This window comes from Aulonocara stuartgranti (genome assembly GCF_965226115.1).
Source record: "Aulonocara stuartgranti genome assembly, chromosome: 5".
Lineage (NCBI taxonomy): Eukaryota > Metazoa > Chordata > Actinopteri > Cichliformes > Cichlidae > Aulonocara > Aulonocara stuartgranti.
Window position 1 is genome coordinate 17,986,673 of NC_138943.1, and position 17,960 is coordinate 18,004,632.

Sequence of the window (17,960 nt, forward strand, 5' to 3'; positions counted from 1 at the left end):
AATAACAGATCAACTTCAGAGGCGGTGTGTGTACGTGTATGTGTGCCCTGCCAGTTCAGACCTGCCCTACGTTTAATTAGAACTATGAGTCAAAGCCCAACTTGTGGTCAGAGCAGCAATCAAACACTAGCAGGGCCCCATGGGCACGTGCACTAAGACACACACGGGCTTGGGTAAGCGTGCGCGCACATTCACAGATCCTCTCACGCACTTCTGCCTAACAAAAACCCTCAACAGAATGCAAATTATGAAACGAGAACTCTTTTTTTCTCTGTTTTAAAATCTGTAAATTGTCAAATTGAGTGCAAATACTATTCAAACCAGTCGTTCTACTGTAGAGCAGCAATCCCTGCACGCAAATACAGACACACACATACACAAACGCATTTAATAGAAGAAAAGAAGACAAAGTGCTTAGTAAACCACAGTTGAAGCAATCTTTTGATCTGATGCTAAGCACACCAGACAGTCACAGTCTTTCATTACAAGGCTTTTCACTTTGCGAATCAGTCACTGCCAACAACTTAAAACTTCATATATGAAGAAAAGAAACAAAGTCAGTCAAACATTAGCCAAAGTCTATCTGTGAGCGTTAGTCGTAGTCTCACTCACAGATAGCAGACAAACACAAATATACTATATGTACAGATACATGCTGTATGCAAATCATGCAGTACTTATCATGCGTGCACCCGCGTGTATGTATGTGTAATTATCAGAACCCCGGGCTCGATGTTATCACTGCTCTCCATGTGCTCGACAGGACGGCATCGGGAGAAAAGATAAGAACCGGCACTGTGGCCAGATGTCCAATGTGTGCGTGTGTGCAATTCCTTTTCAAATCGGAGCTCCTGGGCAGATTACCTGTGACCAGCAAGGCAGGCCAGAATCAGGCTACAAGATCCTCTCTCTCTCTTACACACACACACACGTACACACACAGACTCTTATCTCTGTCTTTGATGCAGCTGGAGATTTTTACTGTGTTTGCCAAAACCAGAAAATGAGGACAAAAAGCCCTGAACTGACAGAATCCATGGAAAACACTTTAGACTCCAGGTTATATGTACACACAGCAGCTATCTGTGCTCATGTGAATGTAAAACTGATCGTTTAATTATTCTTGACTTTTTTTTTTTCAAATAAATTTCTGTATGTTGTAGTAGTTGTGCGTAACAGAAAAATACAACTCTTAGTGGGTTTGATGTTAGAAACACTCCTGAATGGAGATTTCGTCATGTGCTAATACATCTGTGTATGCCAGGTTTCAGCATATCAAACAATAGAATATGTACTGGGCACAATGTGTGCTTACATTCTGATAACATTCACTTCCTTTGGTTCCAGCTGAGCTGCATTTACTTGGATACAGATGACACATTTGACCTTCACTGGAAAGGTAAACATCCATTAAATTCAGCGCTGGTATCTCCAAACCTTTTGTCCTTTGTGAGGAACAAAACAAAGTATTTGAATTTAATTACTCACCCTGAAAGATGAGATTGGACCCAATATGTAGTGATGTTGTCTAATACCAGTTTCAGTATCAAGGAGGATGAGATTATTGTTTATAATCCAACCTTCAAATGAAAAGTGTAATATCTTTAAATATAAATTAAATATAATATGTCTTTAAATATAATATCATTGTTTTTCTGTTTTTTTTTTTTTTACCTTAAAGCAGTTTCAGTAACAATGCAGAGCAGACCCCTTACTTATATCACTGCAACTGTAGTGCCACAGTCTCCAGTTTGAACAGTGAGGGGGAAAATGAACAAAAACAAACAAACAAACAAACAATCACATGACATAAAAGTTGGAACTTTTGCAATTTTTGCTATAACCAGACTTCATCCAGCAAAGATGAAGGCATTCTTCATGGGACTTTATATTAGACACTTAGTAACCTGTCCACAGCATACCCTGCCTTCCGTCCCTCATGACCTGAATTGGTTAAGTAGCAGAAAATGGACACATGGTAATATAAACGGTTTTATATTCAAAATTATGCATTTATCAAACTGGGCTTCCAGGACTCCATTACACACTTATACCTAAAACAACACTACCTCATCATCCATTAATAGATGGCAGAACATTATTTTTCTAAATGATACATAGCTCGCCAACTTGATTCACTTCATTTGATAGCGCCAAATCACAACAACAGTTGTTGTCTCAATGTATTTTATATTGTAAGGTAAAAAACCTTCAATTACAGAGAGAAAGCCCCAATGATCAGACGACATCCTATGAGCAAGAACCTGGTGACAGTGGGAAGGAAGAACCCCCGTTTAATAGGAAGAAACCTCTGGCTCAGGCTCAGGGAGAGGCAGCCATCTGCTGTGACTAGTTGGGGAGTAACAATAAAATGTGTATCTTTTTGCTTTTCAAAAATTGTGCATTACTTAGCGTTTTCTCCGTAGTTTAACAACAAAAAAAAAAGGGTATACAAAAAAGAAGACAAAAACCAGTGACGGTGTGTTTTGACACCATGAGAAAAACATAATATAGGTGTTGTCATATCAATAAATCATTCAAGAGTTTTTTGAGTACTAGCAAATAAGTTATTTGTATTGGGACTAAATAATACCAGAAATCAGATAATAAAATCTTAATCTCCAATAACATAATGTCCATGTTAAAACAAAAATTACATTGAATAGTTCAGCTGTGTAGCAAACCGATCCACATGTAAGCAAGTGGTGTTGGGGTGCTTGCACAAGTGACAGTCCACTCCAAAAGTGCAAAGCTGACACAGATACAGAAATAGTTGTTAAGCTACCGAACAGGAAGGAGAGTAGGAGCTAAACAGGGACGACTAGACTACTACTCTGTCTGCTGCCACCCAGTCATCTGTCCATCTGTCTGTCGCTCGCTTCCTGGCTCGAAGAAGACATCACTTTGGACTGACTGGCGCCTGAGAGGAGAGGCCATGTATAGGAACAGGGCCTCTGTAAGTTTTCCCATGTAGTGAAGGAAAATTTGGCTTTATGGATCCTATTTATGACTTATGAAAATACCTCCCTGTGATTGATGATTAGTAATTCTGTATGAGCTTCTTTGGGGTCAAGACACAGGACAGCTGTTCTGGGTGCCATGCTTCTTCTCCACCCCCATCCTACAGTACATCCCTTTGCTGGCTCCAATCCTGTGCATAAGGGTATTAATACAGCCCACCAAGGGAGAAAAGTGGACTTATTTCCGTGCCAAGAAGCTTTACAACATATCACCTGCTGTTCTTCTCACCTCTTCATCTTTATCTCCACATTGAGTGAAAAAGCTCGGAAAAATGCTAATATCAGTAACAACAATAATAAACCTACATAGTGCTAAATCAACAATAACTCGGGTAATCTATTAAAATTGACCAGTCTTTTCTTCCTTTTATAAAACAAAATCTCTGTGTTTGTCTCTTTGTCTGCCAACTCCTCCTACACGATGAGGATTTGAGCAACCATTACAATGCCATCAAATTGCTTGGCAACCACCTAGCAACAGGCTAGGCTGAACAGTATTTTTTGCCTCTATGCACCTACAACACCTTATGAAAGGATCCTATTGTTTTAATTTTATGACAATAACATGTCCATTATAACCACAAAAGCTGAATTATATGTGATAGATGACAATGTTATCACGTTGCCTAGCAATCACCTTGCAATGGGCTAAAAGAGACCATTGTTTGCATTTATACACTTACAGCACCTCATATTTTTTTAATTTCACGGCCAAACAAGAACAGGCAACAAACAATATTGCAATATGAGCATGTACTAATAAGGCAAATGGATCACTGACTGGATATTTCTTCTTTCTTCTTCTTCCTGGGTATTTATATTTTGCTGAACATGGCACCTTGTAATGATGGAAACACTGAGCAGCTCTGCTAGTTCTAAGTGTCATGTTACCTCAGCTAGAGGATCAGAAAGGTGGGACAGGGGCAGTTAAATGACTGATGGCGTACTGTAGCTGCCACACCTGACCCAAGTCCTGAATGACCTGCCCTGGCACAGAACATGTATTATTCAATCCGGTAACTCTATTGAGTAAAGCAGGCTGTGGTTGAATCACTTTGTTATCCCTATTTGTCAAACTTCACTTGTTTGCACTACACTATTTTCCCTTTTGTGGTTGCCAGCACTCACTGCCAGCGTCAGACAACCAAGAGCCAATTTGTGCTGGACAATCTAGAACCTGTGAAGACTAGGGTTAGTTATAAAAACAAACACACAAGAATTACTCACCCCACTTATATGTTAAGGTTAGCATATGTAGGATTAGCAAGTGAGGTTAAAAGTCAAGCCACCGATGACACAAAGCTTCTGAATTTAGCCTGTAAAGGACTGGGATGATTTAGACTATGTATAGGAACAAAGTTTCTGCATGTGTGAGAAACTATGTAAAGAAAGGAAGGATAGAAGATGTGACCTGTCTCTCCCTGCTGGCATGCATCAGAGAAAGAAGAGCACACTTTTATAATTAGCAGTGCAGAAGATGTCAAGCAGGAATAGCTGGCATATGTATGGGACATAAATATGCATGTGCCACATGATGGTATGCACGCTTTACTTTTTACATTAATACACAGAAATACAAAATCACACAAAAAGTCTGTAATGTAGCAATATTTTCATAAATTTTCCTTGAAGGTTTTCTGGAATTAACCAATTGAGATTATTCAAGGAGTAAACTTCAGATCAATTAATTCAAATGATCTGTAACAATAAGTATTTTAGGCAGAGTGAACTTAGAAGCTATCAAATTATAACAAGAAAGAAATGAAGACTAAAGTTTCCAGTAATAAATTTAGAATGATCACATATTTCCTCATGTTAAAACTGAAATTTCTTTTTATGAGATCTGTGAAGAATCTCTTCTTGACTTTCAAACTCTAAACAAATTATGGAACATGGTATCAAATAACTTTCTGAATCCTTCTTCTGTGTTTCAACCACAACTGCTACCTTTCCTCTCCTTTCCTGGAAACTGCTGCATGAAAGCAGCCAGTTAATGTTCTACTGAATTAAATATAAAATGCTTCATCTCTCTGCATCTTAATAGGTGATATTTTAACTTCTTTTGTGGTTTGACATGTTTTTACTGGAAAGAAGATGTTGGGCTGAGATCAAGGGGGAGATATTATACATAATTCAAATGGTGATGTCTTATGCTAGTAATAGATGATATTAAAACATGCATCAGGCATGCTTTTTTGTTTCAACTGATTATAAAATAAGAGTTAGTTGCATAATGTAGTTGTATCCAGACTGGTTTCATGAAAAAGTGTCGCTTTCACCATGCACTTCTGTCTGCCACTGGGCATGAAAACTACCGGGAAAATGAAGTTTCAATCGTGCAGCCAAAACAAAAGGAACATTTCATTTTCCTGGTAGTTTTCCTGAATTAGCTTGTAATGGCAGATGTTGGAATAAGTAAAATAAATAAAGACTGCATGGCCAAAAAAAAAAAAATCAATAAAAAGCAAGGTGAAGAGGAAGTGTATAATCGAAATCTAAAGTTTAAACAAGAGTAAAGTCAGTTGGCTAGAAACGCAAGAGAGCACTCTAATACTTGGCTTTTGCTGCTAAACTCAATAAGGGCCCAGTCACACAGGCCTAGAGACTTGACGGTGACCTCCTAGCAACCACCAGTAACTAGGACAAAATGTGTATTACTCAAAAGGTCAGGAAGTGCTTGCTTCGGGTCCAATCGATAGCTGAAGCCCCAGCCACAGATCCAGAGACCGGTCAGTAATGCCAGTGACACAGGTCGCAAGGGAATTTTGAAACAATGTGTTACCAACCAATATTTTCCATTTCCAGTTTCACTCAGTGATTAGTTGGCAAGTGTTTGCACACAAATCAGCATCATTCAGGCAAATCACAGGTGACCGTGGGAGAGGTTTTTGGTCCAGAACCTTCTTTGCAACCGATGTCACATAGCGACAGCCATCTTTAATAAAATGATAAGTCTGGCTGCTTTACCAGGTGTAACAATGAATAAATCCTTTTTTTCCATGGATGCCTGGATGTTAAAGTTTAACAGAGTTAGAAGTTAGCAGGGAGTTAGCTTGCTAATTTCCATCTAAACATAATATACCCTGTTCCAACTGAGGGATTTCAGAAAAATTAAAACGTACAGTTCTGCTATCACTTCTGACATAAATGAAGACAGAAAACTAAACAGCAGTGATGTTTGTGGGGTTACTGAAGTTTGGCTAGCTGGTATGTACTGATGTGCTACGTGGTGGCTAGCTATATAAACACATTAGCACAGTAACGTTTCCACTCAATAAAAGTTAGCAATCGCATGGCAGGTTGCTGTAAACGGACCAAACTTCAGTCAGAAGCACAACCGAGATCATTCATCAACAATACGAGGTTAGTCATTAATATACTGTTGCATGGGATGGGCTGTAGTTACACTGTAAGGTTTTTAAAAAACGGTGCTTTAAAACGTGCTGCCGATGAATAGTGGTAATAAAAACTGAGAAACGCAGACAGTGTTCACCGACCTTTTTCCCCCCTTTTTTTAAGGAGCTTGTTCAGATTAAATCGAAAATTAAATAGAAAATAGACAGTGTTTAAAAAAAAACAACAGCCTTAGTAAACACAAAGTAGTTTGGACCCGGAAGCAGGGTTCATACATCATCACTTAACAACTGGATAGGAAGTTGGTGTTTATGAACAGCAACAGCTTGTTAACACACAATTTCCATACTTTCCAAGTCTTACTGAATGGAGTTTCATGGATTTCATCAAGTAAAAAAAACAAAAGGATTGTACTTAGATATAAAGAGTTAAAAAAAAAAAAATAGGTGATTTTTTTTTTGTTTCAAAGGAACTTAATAGTAAATCGAAATGAAAATAAGCAACTACTCAGGGACAGTAGATTGCAGTCAATTTAAAGACAATTTATACTTTTTTAAAATGTCTCTCTCATTCTCCCTCCTTATTTTTTTTTCCCCACTCGAACTCTCCGTCTCACAGGAGGGTGTGCAGTGCAATAATGAAAAAGCAGACTTAATATGTTTTCCCTGAGTCCATCTGGTAATAATTGCAGCATGTAGCAACTGTAGCTGTGTTTGGATAAAGCTCTGACATACATGGGGCCCTCTGACGCTCATAGAGTAAGCGTGTGTGTGTGCGCGCGTGTGTGTGTCTCCACTGGGAGAGTCTGTTTATGTGGGGACAAAGAGAGAGAGAGGAAGAAGAAAAAAAAGCATGTGACTGGATAATTTGTGTTACTCTGAGTGTGTGTGCGCGTATCCGCACTTGTATGCTTTCCAAGCTGCTGGGTGACGGGCCAACATAAGTAAATCAACTTTATCGTCAGCGCACTGTTTTACGTGGATAAGCGCAGAGCAGAGCATGGATGAATGTGTGTGGGTGGTTGGGTAACATCTCCTCCTCAAGGGGATGAGTATGACTCAGGGTGATGATTACTGGCATCTGATGGCACTGAGATTGCTACCAAAAAGCCACAGGCACACTGGACAGATCCAGGTACCTACATCTTATCGAACACAGCTTCTGTGTACTAAAATTAGACCTAAAGAATTTTCAGCAAGACTCGGATCACTTCTTTACTTAGACGACAGGTACGGTTCAATCTTAGGTCACGCAGCAAAACCGAAATAATTTAGATAGCAACTGTCAGAGCAATTATCCAAAGTGTGCCTCACAAACCGATCTTGAGCAAGACACTGACTCACAATATGTAACCTTGGATATTTGGAGTATCAACTTAAAAACAAATGCCTCCCAAATCAGGGGCCCCTGTACCCAAAGGAGGAATACAAGATGGTCCTATATTATTAAAAAGGGATTGAAGTAATTTCACAATGATTTCATTTCAAAATGCAACAATAAGATGATGATGTTACACAAACACAGGTTACACCCTCTAGAGTGTGTTCACATAACCAAACCCATATTAAATGTTGCCTAGTTTTTCACTCAAATCCTTGTGGAGCAAATCACATCAAGTGTTACTTGTGTGATATGAGATTCTTGTACTAAGCATGTTCTAAAGGCCCCTTTGTTAAAAATCAAGCAGCTGTCACGGTATTCAACATGAGACTACGTCCCAAAGAATCAAAACAGAAAAGAGTGTGACAAGTGACACATTCTTCTTCAAGTTCAGCACAGACGTGTCTAACTCGTGACTTGCTGCCAGTGCCAGTTGGAGTAGGTGGAAGGGAGTGGAGCATGGATTCTGCAGAAAGACCCTTTGTGCTAAAAGGGTCACACATCCTCTGTTTGAGCCATTTACAGGCTGACAGATTAACACATACGGGAAACACGCTCGTTCCCATGTTTACTGACAATGATGACAGGGACATACAACATACACAACTGAATATCAATGACCACGTGCTTCCTTGATGTTAATATAAGGAAACTGCACAGCCACAAAATAATATCTAACCTTGATAAAGTCAGATGACTGTATATGAGTGTAACGCATCACTTCCTTTACAAAATCTCCTGCAATCACATTACTAACCTGACGCATTAGAGCTGCAAATGAGTAAAAAAGCAAAGCCAGCTTGTTATTATGACTTTAACTTTCAATAATGGCATAGCGCTTCTATTTTTTGTTAACATTAAAGTCATAAAATGAACCCATTTTGTCCTTGATCCCTGTAAGTGGCTGTATGAATGAGCGCAGTGACTCATCCTTCCAAGGCAAAGACAATCAGTGGGCATCGTAGGAAAGGTAGAGCATCCCGTACAGACACTCATTTCCTGTCAGCTTCTCTGAGTGTTTGTGTGTCTGACCCTGCCCTCAACAATGAAGCTACAGTGAGGAAGGAAAGGGCAGCCAAAACTCAAAGCAATGTTCCGGTTAAACATGTTTAAATGACAAAATTATTGTGAATTGAAATCGGAGCTTGATTCAGTTCAGGTAATGCATCCCATTCAACTTTTGAACCAACATGGCGACACAGGTTGAACATGTGACCCAATTCAGTCTTATTTGATCTGGTTTGGATAAATCACACGCTGGAAACAGTTAAAATCTTGTGGTAAATGGATATTTTTGTTGGCAACGATAACGTTTAACTACAAATACTCATCTAAAGTTAGGAGAAAATGTGCATCAGTCGAGGCATGAGGCAGTTTTACGGCCTCGGAGGAAGTAAGTACAATGATTTTATAGCCAAGGCTTGTCTGAATGGTTGCCGTAGTCTTTTCCTGGCTGTGTAACATTTTTCCCTCATCTCTTTTGCTTCTACAATGCTATAAATAGTAAAAATAGAGATAGTGGCCCACACTCATTCTTAACTTAAACATAATCATTCATGTGGTTATGAGATAAATAGGGACCAAGAGGGGTAAAAGAGGCCTGAAACACATGACAGCATAAAGGTGGTGTGATTGCTGGAGAGTCTATCTCAGAAAATGAGCCAAAATGTTGCTGTATGACACAATTAGACCATATGAAAATAACTCATACACACAGGAGTGACAGTGGAGGTAACAGTTGCACAACACAAGGAAAACTAACCATGGCAATCTGCAGAGTAAAAAACAAAGAAGTATAGCACAACTACAGATCAGCTCATAAATATTAAAATCAGGTCATGTTTCATTTTCCTTGCCACGAACATGAACGGCCTTAAGAGGCATGCTGCATACAAATGTTTCAAATATAAGTAACTGATTTGCCAGATTTATAATACATTTTCCACTCTGCCATGGTCCCATCACAGGCTGAAATCTCAGCAGGGCTGATCTCACAAAGAAGCCATTCAAAGTGACTTGTGCACGTTAACACCACACACATACACGCACAAGCACAGCTTTCAGGCAGTCTAAACTTTTACCGAACTTGAACTCCCACAAAACCCTGCAGTGACCGCATAAAAAGTAGTTCTCAGGTTACAAACTCACCCAAAATAGGCCTTAAGTACATAGTAGTGATATCTAGTGACGTAGATTATAGTTTAGAATGGTTACACACACTTGAACGGCTGTGATGAATTCAGTGTCATGCTTTAGGGAAAGGCGAGAACATTGAAAAGTATAACTTGTTTCATTGTAATACTATGTTTTTTCATATATGACCAGTACTATTGTATTTCTCATCAGAACCTGCAGTTTAAAAGTCATACTTGTAAAATCTGTCAACAGTTTCTAAAAAGAACCACACCAGATGAGATAGTTAGTCATGAAAATAGCTATTCTTTACAATTCAGGGAAACCTTTTAAAAGCAGTGAGTCACTGAAAAGTCACTGAAAGTGATAATCTTCCCATGAGGACTCATAACTGTACCCAATTCCAATATGTACACATTAAAAAGAATCACATAAGAACCCTTTAAACCCCCTAATTTTGCAGTGAGAATCATCATTATTGCAAACCAGAACTTCTCAAAATATGGGGTCGAGCCCCAAAATGATCCACAAGCCTGTTTCTAGTGGGTTCCCGCATGAAATAAGTAATAATATGCTTTCAAAGTCAAGAAAAAAAAAACACTACTGTCTTTCCTGGAAATGAGGGCTTTTTTTTAAGGGACGTCCTTAAAGCGCAGTAATTTTCAGAAAAAGTAATCTGTGTACAGGAAACAGACGCAAAGACTTCTGGCGCTAGTGGGCTGAGCAATCAAAACAATCTCTCCGTGTTCTGATTGAAGAGAATGGGACCGATGCCAGACTCTTCAACACGCTTCATCGGGGAGAGGGGGTGGACAGAAGGGGGTGGGAACAAATGCAAGAGATGGAGAGAAATGATAGGGATGAGGTGGAGACTGATAGAAGAAGAGGTGAGAAAGGGGGTAGAAGTTGGGGAGAGAGAGAAAAGAGGAGGAAGGCATTTTCTTCTTCACTTGTTGCTTCTCTCATTTCACCTTAAATTGTTTTCTTTTCATCTCCAGTCCTCTTTTGACGTCCATTCTTTCTTCATGCTTGTCTTTTCTACGATCTCCACTGTCTCTTATCTCTTATGTTTCTCAGTATTTTAATCTGGCTCTCATGCTTTTCTTTCACCCCCTCCTCCTCATCGATGTGTTATTAGGGAGAAAGTACATGGGATTTTCCCACAGTTCAACAGGACCAATCCCAACCCCCACCACCCACACGCACTCGTTTTCTGTCTTTCCCCCCGATTCCCTCTGTCTCATGTCAGAGGGGAAAGTCTTGAAGAAAACCACCCATATTCCACCACAAAGTATTCTGGGTGTTTGCTGGAACTTTATGCCGCTCGTTGTTCCGTCAACATTGACTGTGCGCTTCTATGGCAACACAATAATTAGAGGAAGGTTATGGGACGAAAATATCTCTGCTTCGGGATTAAAACGGCATCTTTGCTTAATGATTTAGGTCCTGTTTGGTTTTGCTTTTAGAGAAATCCCAATGATGAAATTAAAATTTCCACAAGAGGATAAAACCATTCTGAAACTGTGTGAAAAAAACATATTGGTACGAATTTCCCAGGGTTGTAAAACTTCCAGGACCAATCTAAGAGCTATGTAGCCATTAATCTCTGCCCCACTGTTTAGGTTTCAGTCATGGTTGGAGTAGGCAAAGCAAGAAGCTCAGAAATCTGTTTGGTCAGCCATGAAGCCGATATGAAACAAGCTGCCCAAACCATTTCAACTACACTCTAGAGAGCCTGAAAAAAAGAGCCAACTGGACTTCTTTAGGTTTGTGAAGATGTTTCACCTCTCATCCAAGAGGCTTCTTCAGTTCTAAAAGCAAACGATAAAGAGCCACAGGTATTTGACCCCAAGTGGCAGCTGTCCCCTTAGACCTGGTCCAATTTTTGTCTAAGACACAAACTCTCAAACACAAGATGAAAAAAAATGTATGCTGTGTATACTCTGCAGTGAGGTGTGGTCGGACCTCTGCATAGGTAAAACTAAACAGCCATTTCACAAATGCACAGTACAACATATAAGAACCACCTCAACAACAGACTTAGCTGTACGTGTGCACCTAAAGGACAAACTACAGATGGTTTAAGAGAGGAGTAAAGGAGGCCATCTTTGTCCACTGTGAGTAACCGTCACTGAAGAAAAGTGATGGCTTACAACATGAGCTGTCAGCCACTTCCAGTGCAGTCTTGATTTCTCTTCCCAGGCAACCCCACTCGCACCTCGTCTCTGGTGACCTCAGTAAGTCACATGATAGGTTGAGGAAAGATCTCACAGGGGTTTCACCTTTAACCACCAGTGATGGTAATGACCCATGACTTCTTTCACCCCATGGCTCATGTCAGTCGTCACATGACCCAAAGTCAATGAGCCTCAGGAATACATTCAAGGGGACAACCCCCATTAAGGGTTAAGTACCTGAGACCCCACCAATTTGTTTTTAAAACTGAAGAAGTCTCTTCAATGGGAGCTGAAACATCTTCACAAATCTAACTAATGCTGTTACCTCAGTCCAGCAGTAACTAGTTTCCACAGGTGAAGGCTAGCGGCTGATTTGATGAATGGCCTCTTTACTATTAATGTCCAACTCCATTGCAACAATCTAATCCAACAATCTGACCAATTAGTATATTTTGGGCTAGGGTTGTGCTAATGGTGATGTCAGGAATTGACAAGTGAAAGTCCGCCCATTTTTAGGTTATTTTCCATATTAAGTTAATCTTATTATTATGACATTAACATTAAACTGAATTTGTCTCAGTGTTGTTTTCATGTTGAATCTCCACATATAAAAGACGCTTATAACACAGATGTGTCTGGACGTGTACGGGCAGGCAAACAAGTTCATGCCCAGACTTCTGACTTTTAAAATTAATGTGGAGCAGCGACACTGATCCAGCACAATGAAATGAGAAAAACAGGGGATATTTCTAACTGGTGGACTGATTTTTTGGGACTCTGCATTTACAGAGAAGCTCATTTATCAATCTCCTTAACTTTTTTAAAAACACATTAATCACTTTTGTTGGTGTAGGGAGGTCACCATAAAGAGCACAGATAAAAGAGATGGGTAAAATATTTCACTCAGAAAAAACAAAAAACAAAACAAAACTAGAACACATGGTTTAACTATCAGTCTGAGGTAAAGATGTAAAAACTTCATGCCATTTTAGCCTTTTCAGTGCTGTGTACAACTTTCCACTAACAACCTCCTGTTGGTGAGCAGCAGTGGTAGCAAAAAAATAGATTTATGATCCTGCAATCATGTCTGTTTTGTAACTTTCCAGTTATGCAGAGAAAAGAATGACTGAAAATCAACCAATCAACAGATTTTTGCTTGCATGCGGTCCTGGAGCTAACTAACAGTCTGTGGCCTGTGCGGATGGATAGGAAAGGGAACTGCTACAGCAAATTTCAATAAAATCAAAGAAGTTTTAAGAAGCACGGAGGAGAGGACTGATAATGACTGCAGTACAAAGCTTTTCATCACTCGTTTTAACGTCATTGCTGAGACAGTTTTATAAAAAATAAATAAATAATAAATTTCTGCAGCATGGGCTAAGGTGAAGTACAAACCAGAGTGCAAACATCAAAAAACACCATATATTTTTGAGGCTACAACCTGCATCATCATAGCTCTTTGGAGCACTTACTCACTATTAATGCACTACCACGCAGAGCTCTTTACTCCCACTTTCAAACCAGACCCCAACAACACTTCACCTGACAGTGGTGGCTAACATTATTTAAAAAAGACAAACAGAACAAACAAACAGAAACAAAACACAAAATTGGTGACAAGTGTGCTTAACTACTTTCAAAGAATACACACACAGCTCTCATTCCAGCTATACAAACATCAGTTTCTTGTCATTATGGCTCAAGGACCAGGTTTGCCACACTTAGCACATTTTGTGATCATGTCTCCACCTATTTGTGTGGGTGGGTGTATGTGTGGACGCAATCTACCTCTGCAGCCTGTGTCTCTTGGTGCAGCAGAGTCAGCCCCGTCAGGTCCTCCAGGAATGAATGGGAAGAATTAAAAACCTTGGACAGGAAGCTGAAACCTTCCCTCTCATAGTGGTCTAAGACCTAGATTAAAAAACAAAAGAAAACATAACAACAGTTAAAGGTTATTTAATCCAAAATGCAACTCTGGGGTATTACACCATTGTTTGAATTATGTGTGCTATGATACTACACTTCTGCTTTCACTGAAAGTAAACAGAAACAGCTGATCAGCATAAACTGATCGTGAACTGGCTAAGTAACTGGGAAAAATACAAAATGACTTAAAAACTTACAAGATAAAATCTCTAAATCTTCTCTTTCTGAAAATGTAGATGTCGCCGTGTGTGCTGACTAAACAGACGAAGCCCTCTTTTAGTTTGCTCAGGTGCAAGAGTTAAAAGGTTGGACTCACACAGGTGAAAAAAAGGTTCCACAACCTAAATGCACTGTTTGACCTTTACTGTGTTTTTTAGTAATATGTTACATCTTGCCAAAGGCGGTTATGAAATGTTTTCCTTCCCCACACATTACGCTTTTGGTGTCCTTATTAAATGTGCCTTGCACTGGAAAAGTAAGCCATGCTAAAGAATCACAACATGAGAAAATGTATCTTCAAAAACATTATTACATAAAAGCAGATCATAATTTTTGCATGGAAGAAACACTTTTTAAAAAAGGAACTTTTAAAACTCTGGCCCTCAGGCTTAACTTCTGTAACACCACAATTCGGCACCTCTACAATCACTCTGCGGTGTTTACCATAATCCCCTACAGTACAGACTTCAAATACCCACACCTTCTTTCCAAAAACCACACATCCACAGATCCTCTGCCCTCTGGACTACCCTGCTAGACTTAGCAAAGCCTTTCATAGATGCCTACAGACCCTCCCCTGCAGGTGTAGAGTTACCTCTGCTTCAGACAGCAACACAATGTGTGCATCACTGTCTGTGTGTGTGAGTTCGCAGACTGGCGTCTAGTCTTGGAGCCAGACACACCGCACACAATACACACTGATGTGTCCCCTCATTCATCTTTTCAACCTCTCTTTTCTTTCCTTCTTTCTCTTTTATTTCTTTGACTCTCCACTTCGATCCATGGGGTGTGTTATGTGAGACGCCAACGGCCATAACCCACTTTGTTGAAATGTAGCTTTTCATGACACAGGAAGCAACCTAATGACCATGACGATCTTGTGATAAAGTTAATAAAGTCACTGCACAAACACAGTACTAAGGGCATCAAACACACACCTTTTGGAAAAACATGTCCACAAAGGCTCTCTGCGTTTAGAGCATTTCCCATAAAAATGTAATTACATTGTTGTAAATACTATAATTGGACACACAAAGAAATGAAAAGACTACAAAAAAAGGAGAAAATTTTGAAGTGTTTCGCGGTGCTGATGGCTTTAATAGTGATCATGTGCTGCTGCTGGATAGCATCAATTAAGCAAAACTACAAATTCACCAACAAACAAACATCTGGATGAGATGGGTTGCTGCATATATGGACATAAACGCTGACATATGGATTCACACGTGCACTTGTAGCAAAGCTTCCTTCCACTCGGGGCCACATAAATGCATCTCTGAGCTTTATTGACAGTTGGCAGGCCTCCTTTTTGAAGCTGGAACCATACAGAAGGCATTAACTGGAAGCATCACACACTACACGTGTGCCTCTAGCAGTTTCTAAAGATATCAAACAGTGGGTGGTCTTGGTGACACAGAGGACTCCTTTACAACCAAATTTTAAAGGACTCAAATTTGCTTGTAAACACTGAAGAATATGAGGGACCGGATGCTTTTCAAAGTACAGCTGCTTTAATGGTGGTTTAAGCTGGTTTCATTTTTAACTTAAGCACATAATTTACCAGGACTTTGTGTTTCCATAATGTGACACCTAATATATTCTGAATACTGTGAGTAAACAGTTCCTGCTGACTCACTTCCTCTGTTAACAAGAACGGCCATCATGCCTATGCAGACACATGCTTTAAAAACTCCATACTGACTCATTATTATAGGTTTGTGGGTGTAACGGTATTGGTGAAAAGGGACACTTTCGAGAAGGTACAGCTAGCAAAGAATGTGTAGCTGGAAGTTTTTTGAGTTTTTTTTCCCTGGGCACATCAGCATAATCATCCTTCTTACCATCTTACCTACTCGCTAGAAGTGATGCCCTGCATCTTCATCCTCCTACCCATTATGAATTTCAAGTTAAAGGGTTACTATTTTGGACTACATCCACCGCAAAATGCAGACACACAAGTGCGAGCGGTTTAAACAAGATTTCCACTGAGCGTTCCCAAAATAGAAGCCCTTCTGGCAGCTGTGCAGCTCCGACTAAGGAGACTACCTTGAAGAGGAGATCAGGCAATCTAAAGGACTATTTTTTGTTTTTTCCCCAGGGCGCACTTGTGGTAACTTATGATTGCATCCTATGTTTTATATCTGATTATTTTCTATTAATTTTTTTGGTTGGTGCTTTAAAAACTTAATATCACACATCAGCAAAAGCAATGAAATGGAAATTCACCCCCTGACATAGCACAAAAAATACCCGCAGACTCTCTCTGGCTGTCCACTCCTTATATTCTTTGCTTTTCATCTTTACAATCTGTGGTTTAATAAGGACGATTTACTCTGAAGATAAAACAACACAAGCAAGTACAAGTTTAAAAGAGAGACCACCTTGACAGAGGAACACTGTGAGTTATGTTAGTGACCAGTTACAAATGTCGTCAGAACTTTACAACCCAAACAGAAAAAGTATATGTTTGCTATTAATAGTGGAAGCATATTTGGTGGTGTGTACAAGTAGCTGTAGTAAGAGGTATCTGGCACAGTTTTAGACAAAGCCACGTCAGCTGTGATTTACTCTTTGGCGTATAGTTTTATTGGCTTGTAGCCCCAGAGAGTTAGGAAATACACACACACACACACACACACACACACACACAGCGAAAAGCCCCAACTCTACAGGAACTGCTCCAGCCCAGACAGGGGCTGAATTGTTTTGTTTCCATAGAGACCTGGCAGCACACAGCTGACTGCGGCAGAAATACACGCAGAAAGACCTGCACTCGCTGTCTCTCTCTCTCACACACAAAAACCCACACATCCACACACTATTTAATACACCGATAGATGGACTAGAGGAACACACAATGGGAGGAGAGATGTGGGGGAGGAAGAGAAGTAAGGCAGAGAAGGTAAGATGTATGAGAGGAAAGAAGGAGATGTAAAACAGGACTAGACTGAAAAAAGAATAAAAGAAGAGACTGAAAGGATGATAAGCGAATGCAAAACAGATGGAAAAGATGTGTGAGTGGGATTAAACATATTCACCAGCTTCACTACATAACCTTTATCCCTGCCTCAGCAAAGGATCGTCTTTCCAAACTCATGTTGTTCATTGTTCCCAACTACACAGGCTTTACCCAATCCCTGTCAAACCATATGAAACCTCTGTGCAGACCGAATAATCTCATCAGTCACACAGGCAGAAACATGACACCTTAAGATGGGCTGGAACTGCAGACTTTTTTTCTTTTTTTTGTCAAAGCGTAGGTGGAAAAAAAACTTTTAGTGCACAAGCTAGCCAACTCCCTCCCCCTGCTGCCTCTTGGTTTCTCTCCCCGTCTTCACATGAAAGTGATAGATCTGGGGCTTTATGACCTCTTTATAGACACAAAGAGTGCATTGAGATCAGGGAAGAATGAAAGACTGAACCAGCCCGCCACTCATCACAACACCCTTGCTTTTAACGCTCTACTTCCTCTGCTTATAAACCCTCGATATTATTCCCATTTAAAAAAACAAACAAACAAACAAACAAAAGCCACGAAATGACAAAAAAAACTTTCTCCTTCTTTAATTTGCACTTTTCTATCGCAACTCCCCTGGTTCCCAGTCTTACACCAGTGTAAAAACAATGAGTCACATTGCTACACACTTAGCCACACTGGCCAGTTGGATATCAACCTATTACGAGAAAAAACAAAACAAAACACAAAGGGCAATTTCTCTTACCCCACTTGGCCTTAGTTAGGATATGTGAA

The 17,960-nt window shown here is 39.8% G+C and overlaps 1 protein-coding gene across 2 annotated transcripts in view; it reads right to left on the reverse strand.

The window, feature by feature from the left end:
* Window positions 1-17,960, reverse strand: part of atg7 (ATG7 autophagy related 7 homolog) — a 58,016-nt gene that overhangs the window by 12,322 nt on the left and 27,734 nt on the right. For both annotated transcript variants that reach the window (XM_082532625.1, XM_082532626.1), the window contains exon 18: window positions 13,853-13,975. In XM_082532625.1, the coding sequence (XP_082388751.1) occupies window positions 13,853-13,975 (123 nt within the window). The remainder of the gene's footprint in view (window positions 1-13,852; window positions 13,976-17,960) is intronic.